The following is a 7,344-nucleotide window of genomic DNA, read 5'->3' as shown; positions in this document are numbered from 1 at the left end:
ATGAAATTAGATGATACCATGCCCCACACTGCATTATTAATACCTTTTTATTTAGTTTAGGTTGGGGTTTTGCCGCTCTCCGTATCTCAGTCTGACGTTTTAATACAACAGATCATCCTCTTTTCCCCTCATTTTTATCACCACGTGATGAATGATTTCAATTCAGCACATTCTAAATGTGATCAATATCTTATTATTTTAACTGAATTATATTCCACAGTTGATGTTTGATTGATATTACACCCCCCAAAAATGCTATAATTTTTAATATTATATTAAATATAAGTGATTATTTTTATATTTTTATTAAATTAAATTAAATTAAAATATCATATATATAAATAATTGAACTGTATATCCTTCAAAGAAATAAATTATAAATTTTGATTTAATTTGTAATGTATTTATACATATTTTAAAAAATAAATACATAAACTTATTTTAATATAGGATTAATATAATTATTTATATATGGAATGAAATGAAAATTCTATATATAAAAAATAAAATAAAAAATCTGCATCACATTATCCATTAAAGTAAAAGAGATGATTAAAATTAAAAGTCCATAATTCACATGTTAAAATAAAGGGGTCCCACCTACCAACATTGTTGATCGCACGTCAGTAAACACTCTGTGTGTGTGCTGCTTTCGTCAGGTGGGATGGATGGTTGCTTTCAGGCAATTGTGGGTCCAAACTCGTCTTTGAAATTCAGTACTACTTTTGCAGTCCCAGATGGCAAGAAAGCCAACTCGTTTTGCAATTTTCAGCGTGGTGACCACCCACATCCATGCCAATACCCCAAACCAGTATGATTTAGATTCCTAGAAAATGGAAGTTATTTCCTTTTTTATTTAATTATTCAATTAATGGTTACTATAAAAACAAATAAAAATCCGTGATTGATTAACTAATATCACATTTTATATATTGAAGAAGTAGCAGACATTGAGAAGTTAGAATTGTACAGTAAATAATGACCATCCTAAACAGAATTTCACTCTTCACCATCATCATACTCTTTCTTTATAAAATAAGGAAGAGCCTGCCTGTCCTATGACGGTAAAACCCCAAGATTCAACTTCGAGTGATTAAAAAGAACGAACATTCCCGGTAGTAACAGTAATGGTAGCTGAATCAGAGGAGTAACTGTCCCCACCAAATTCTGACATCATCATCATCCATTGTTGAATCTCATCTTCGCCTATTGCATCCCAAAACTCAGTCGACCCCAATCCTTTTTCAGTATCCATTTCCATGCCAATCACATCATTTCTTTCCTTTTCTTTTTGCACATTTGACGACCTGCTACTAATTTCATGATCAAACCCCATGGAAGTTGCTGCAGCTGGCGGCGGCGGTATTACGTCGGCGTTGCTGTTGCTGTCAGGGAATGGGAAGTTGAGTTTAGCTCTTGGACCCCGGAAATCAATAGCTGCTTTATCGTAAGCGCGAGCTGCTTCCTCCGCGGTGTTGAAGGTTCCAAGCCAGACCCTTGTGGCACGCCTTGGGTCTCGAATCTCCGCAGCCCATTTGCCCCATGGCCTTTGCCGGACCCCTCTGTAGTTTTTCTTTACTCGTTTTGTTTTAGTTTTAAGTGCAGAGGTGGTGGTAGTAGCACTAGTTGTCCCCTTTTTTTCCTCTTGCTGACTTGGCGGGAAAAGATTGCACCCCAGGCAGCCGTCAAATTTGCACACGTGGCACTTATCCAGAACTTCGCTCACTTGAAATACCATGTTCCCGCGATCAGCGTTGAACCCACCAGTAAAAGTAGAAGCCGAACCTCCGGGAGCACCGAAATCGAAACGAAGGTCAGCGGAGGAGGAGGAAGGAGTGGAACCAGTGATGACGTTTTTGAGGGTGGAAACCATGACGGAGATTTCTTGTTCGGAAGAAAGAGGATGAAGCGGTGGAGGAGGAGGCGGCATTAAACGGTCCCAGTGTAAGCGCGGAAGGGAACTGGCGGTGAATTATGAAAAGTCTCTGACTTTTGTTTGGCGTTGTACACTGAACTCTGTCTGAGTTTCGAGGTTTCAGTCTGTTTAGAGCAAGAAAAAAGAGAGCAGAGAAGAGTTTTATACGGAGACCTGTGAGAGTGTCATGCCAGCTGGTAACACCGTTAAGACACGGCTTAGGAGAAACAATCAGGTTTTGTCGGGCACGTGGGTATTGAGGTGGCAGTAACGTCATTTCTGACATAAGAAATATTAAAGACAAAAAGTGGAGAGTGACGTAACAAAGCGACAAAGACCCTGTCGACCAAATGCATTGAGTAGTGATGAAAACTTGGCAGTTAATGGTTTTTGCCGTTTCTTTCTTTCGTCATACATTCCTGAATCCTTTTCCATTTTCCTTTCATTTTTCCCTTTTGGTAAGGAAAACAGTTTCCATTTCCAGTTTCTTTTCTTTTTCAATTTCCGTTTGACCCACTAAGATATTCAACCTCAATTTAAATATGCATTTTAATTCTAATTATTATATTCATAAACATTATTAAAATTTTATATTTTGATTACCTTCCAAAAATTAATATTATCTATTTGTATTAGATATTATAATTATTTAACTTTACTTTTTGTACTTAATTAATATTTAAATACCACTCTGTATTAATTTACTAAATTACTAAAAATGTTAACAAATTTGTAATAAAATTTTATAAATTCTATAAAAGAAATCAAATTGAAAAAATAAAAAAACTTTAGAAAATTTTAGGAGTAGACACAAAGTTATCCTATTTTTTAAAATTAGTTATAGCTTAAACAATAAAATGGTACCTAAACTATATTAGTTTTTTCAAATTGGTACTTAAATTTTTTTTGGACAAAACTAGTACCTAAACTATTAAATTGTTATCCATTCTACGCCAACTGTTAGTCCCATTAGAAAAAGAAACTTAGCAATCATAACATGTCATATAGACCTCTATTTATTTTACCTATTTTCTTATGTTTTCTTTCCTTTAAACAATTTTTACCATATTTTCTTACATTTTCTCATCAACCAAACGTTAAAAAAATCATTTGCTTCCTTGTACAAAGCTCCACCATTTTTTTATCTTCAAGCTTCAATTGCTTCTACCAGCTTAAAGCTTCTAGTCTTCTTCTTTCTTCACTCAATTCTTTCCTTATACAATGATATGAAAAATCTAAAAAAAAATTCAAGATTTCACTACCTTCATCTTTTGTTGTGCCCTGCTAATGGTATTTGCAAAACGGCTTTTCAGCATTGTAGCACACCTAGCCTTGTTTGAATTACCCGCATCTGTTGTAGGATTTCAAAGCAAAAAAAAAAAAACCCAAAAAAATTAGCCTCTACGAATTAGCCTTGTTTGAATTAGCCCCTGCGAATCATCTTGTAAAACTACCGCCTCTAGTCCTAGCTGAAAACCCAAAAATATTCTTTGATTGGCTTTGTCGATAAATCAATATTTTGCTAACCTTGATTTACATCCTAAAGTTGTTAACTATTATTTTTTCTAATGGTAAAAATTTTATATAATAGCTTGAGTAACTTGCTAGGATTTAGATAGTTAAAAATTGTGGGTTTTCCATATCATTGTATAAGGAAATAATTGGGTGAAGAAAAAAGAAGTTTAAAAGCTTGAAGATGGTAGAAGAAGTTGAAGCTTGAAAATGATAAAATGGTAGAAGCTTTGTACAAAGAAGCAAACAAATTTTTTTTGGGGTGTTTGGTGGATGAGAAAATAAGAAAATCTGGTAAAAATTGTTTGATGAGAAGAAAATATAAGAAAATGGGTAAAATATATAGAGGTTTACATGGCAAATTATAATTTGCTAAATTTTGTTTTCTAACCGGACTAACAGTTGGGATAAAATGGATAGCGATTTAATAATTTAGGTACCAGTTCTAACCAAAAAAAAGGCTTAGGTACCAATTTAAGAAAACTAGTATAGTGTAGCTACCATTTGTTGTTTAAGCCTTAATTATAATATCAAAATAAAAATTTTAAAGACGCAAAAAGATTGAATGAAATTTTATAATTAAAATCTTGAGGGCAAGGGGCCTTTTTTCAAATTTACCCTTGCCCAATAGATCCATACAAGGGCTAGATAGCCTCCCCGACCTGATAGGTCAAACCCGTTTAGGGATAAACTTAGATAAAAAATTTTACATTTTATGTCGATTTGATTTCAATTTCAATAAAAAAATATAAAATAACAACTAAAAATACCTATTTTAATAGTAAAACAAACTTTTTAAACGAATTGAAGCAACTCAAAAATAAATCTGAACTTGAAAGAAACAAACAAAGACCAAGTAGTCCCCCTTCCTTTGATTCGTTGGACTAAGTCTACTCAATAAATAAATAAATAGAACAAGGATGTTAGTTTGGGTTTGACCAGTGGGATTTTTTAGATAAAATTCTAGAACCTCTTTTCTTCTATTTAAGTCAAACTAACTAACAACAAATGTTGGGCAAGTCGCCACATCCTTCAAGATATTGAATAAAGTTGGCAAGTGGCTACTTTAACTCGCTCAAACAAGTGGCCGACTTAAAATTTTTTAGAACCAAAATTGAATTATATATTTTTATAATAATAAAAATATAATTTTAATTTTTTAAAAAATTAAATTAAATTTTTATATTTTTAGGTTAAAGTGTAATTTTATTATTATTAATATAAAATTTTATAAATTATAAAAAGTTTAAATAAAAAAAATTCTATTTTAGGGGGTCGGAGTTCTTAACAACTTCCTCTTAACTTCACCACTGACTAAAATTATGCAGCACTAAAAAATAACTAAAATGCAACACAAAATATAATCTAATTCTATAAGTCATTTTTAACATCAAATGTTTGTTTCAAAATTTAAGGTGAACTATAAAAAAATTCGCTTAATTATTAGTGTATTTTTATTTTGTTCACTTAAGTTTAAAAGTTTTTATTTTAGTTATTAAGTCTATCAAAATTGTATATTTTGGTCACTTTTTCGTTAAAATACATATAAATTATAAATAAATAAATACTCAATTTTCTATTTTTTTTGACATGAAATTTATTTATTAAATTAATACTTTTATAAATAAATAAAATAAAAAACCTACAAAATTTAAATCAAATTCAAACTTTTCCTTTTTTATTTTAGTTTATTTTATAAATAATAAATTGTATTATACGTTTGGCCTTAGTCAAATTTTCCAAATATTGGCACCACCTTCGCCCACAACCATCAACACTAATAACATTTACTCCTTGATTTCTACATCCTCCATCATCGTGCCATTGAATCAAGATTTGATTATGGAGCTTTTAACATAGCCTTCCACCTACCGGGGGAAGTCTCCAAGACCTCATCCTCACCTAGATATCTCCAATCATATTCTCCCTTAAACTCAACCTTAAATGCAACAAACTTGTTCTGGTAGGGGTGAGCATTCGATCAAATCGAGTGAAGAATTTTCAAGTTAATCAAGTTGATAAGTCCTATTTTATCATCCTAACTTGATTTGAATATTTTCTAAATCAAGTTGAGTGAAATTAAATTCGAGTTGAATAAATTTTTTCGAGTTAAATTAAAAGAAATTAAATCGACCATATTGAAATCTTATTGACAATATGACTAATTTCTAAGTTCAAGAACAAAATAAGAGGAAAAACAACATAATTAGTATGATAAATTTGGTTTGATAATTTACTTGTTTAAGGCCTTCAATTTATTATTTTGATTTTTAAAAAAATTATAATTTAATATTTATATAATTTTAGTATTTTCAATAGTTTTTATTTTTGTAATATATATTATAAAATCTTGAAAAAATATTTTATAAAAATTATTATTTTTTAAATATTATTTTTAATTATTTTTGTATTTTTTAGAGAGTGACCAAATTGCATATTTCTAAAACTATCACGGACCAAATAGGTATTTACATCAATTTATTATTTGCTCAAACTAGAAAACCAAATTACTTATTCAAGTTGATTTAAAAACAAAATAACTCGAAGTTTGAAAAAAATAGATTTTTTTAATCAAATCAAGTTTTGCACACCCTTATGTTCTAAGTAGCAACCTAAAGGCATCAACTTTCACTCTTTTCAACCTTGGGTTGTAGTCTTACCTAAACATAGAGGTCGCTAATATTGAAAACAAGGAAAACGATGAATCTCAAGGCTTTTTCCTTTAAATTATTTTATTTATAAGATTATTATTTTATTAAACAAATTTCATGTTAGAAAATGGGAAAAAAATATATTTTTATTTATTTATAAATAGTTTTATAATCTTGTATGTATTTTTTTTATAAAACCTGATGCATTTTATAAAAAAATAGTTTTGATTTTTTTCATTTTTTAAATTTTTTTAAAATTTTAAAATTTTAAGAATCAATATTAAATTGACAATGTGTAAATTTGAGGGTTAAAATTGTTGAATTATTTTAGATTTAAGACTAAATTGTTAGAATTTATAGATATTGGAAAACTACAAATTTTTATTATGCCAATGAAAAATGTCTCTATTATTGATTTTACGGAAGGTGACCAAAATATTAAATTTCAATAATATTAGTGACTAAAATAAAAATTTTTAAACCTTGGTGACCAAAATAGATATGCACTAATAATTGAGTGACTATTTTTATAGTTTAGCTTACAATTTATACTATAATATATTAATAGTATCAAAATTCATTTAAATATATTATTTTAAACACATAAAACTAAATAAGTACAATAGGACCTAGGTGCTATTTGACAAATTGAAAAGTTAAAATACTAAAAAATTAAGTGTTGGAAATTTAAGTATTGAATTTAAATTATAAAATATGTTTGCTACATTTTCTAAAATTAAATACAATATATAATTAAACTATTTGATAAATGCAATTTTTAAAATTTTAAAAGTAAAATATTGAAAGTATAATGCTAAAATAAATAAAACTAAAATAACTCAACTCCTTACCTACTTATAATTTGAGTATTGATCTAAGAATTATTTAACTTGATCTTGGATGGATGTGAATTGTTTTAAAAGTTCTGTTGACTTGCTCTTGAAACGGATTTGGACCTTGGATCGAAAGATGGCTTTATTCGAAAATGACTTTTGACTTCTTCGTCACTGTTAAATTAAATCAAAAAGTGGTTTTTCTCCAAAATGACGACCGTCAGTTACTTGAATAAAAGAAAGTTATAGTAGAATTAATCTGCTTCATTTGATTGTTCTACAAGAATTTAAGTTTTTTTTTTATTAATTATTTCCTATTAATTTATTTAATTAGAGATAAAATAATCAATACATATTATCACTTAATTATTTTATTTTTTAATTAGTGATTATATAAATTTTTATTATTTATCTCTTAATTAATTTAAAATTA

At 28.9% G+C, this 7,344-nt stretch overlaps 1 protein-coding gene across 1 annotated transcript; it reads right to left on the bottom strand.

Moving 5' to 3' along the window:
• Nucleotides 1–908: 908 nt before the first annotated feature.
• On the bottom strand, nt 909–2,046 carry LOC107937944 (ethylene-responsive transcription factor ERF109-like). The gene has a single exon (NM_001327413.2). It carries the CDS (start codon nt 1,928–1,930, stop codon nt 1,094–1,096), a length of 837 nt encoding a protein of 278 aa, NP_001314342.1. The 5' UTR covers nt 1,931–2,046; the 3' UTR covers nt 909–1,093.
• Between the last annotated feature and the right edge of the window lie 5,298 nt (nt 2,047–7,344).

This window comes from Gossypium hirsutum, chromosome A12, assembly GCF_007990345.1.
Source record: "Gossypium hirsutum isolate 1008001.06 chromosome A12, Gossypium_hirsutum_v2.1, whole genome shotgun sequence".
Taxonomy (NCBI): domain Eukaryota; kingdom Viridiplantae; phylum Streptophyta; class Magnoliopsida; order Malvales; family Malvaceae; genus Gossypium; species Gossypium hirsutum.
Note: the sequence above shows the minus strand (reverse complement) of the source record. Positions and strands in the feature narration are given on the sequence as shown.

Bases quoted from the DNA above. Each gene is read 5' to 3' on its own strand.
- LOC107937944 (NM_001327413.2), bottom strand. From the start codon at position 1,930: ATGCCGCCTCCTCCTCCACCGCTTCATCCTCTTTCTTCCGAACAAGAA.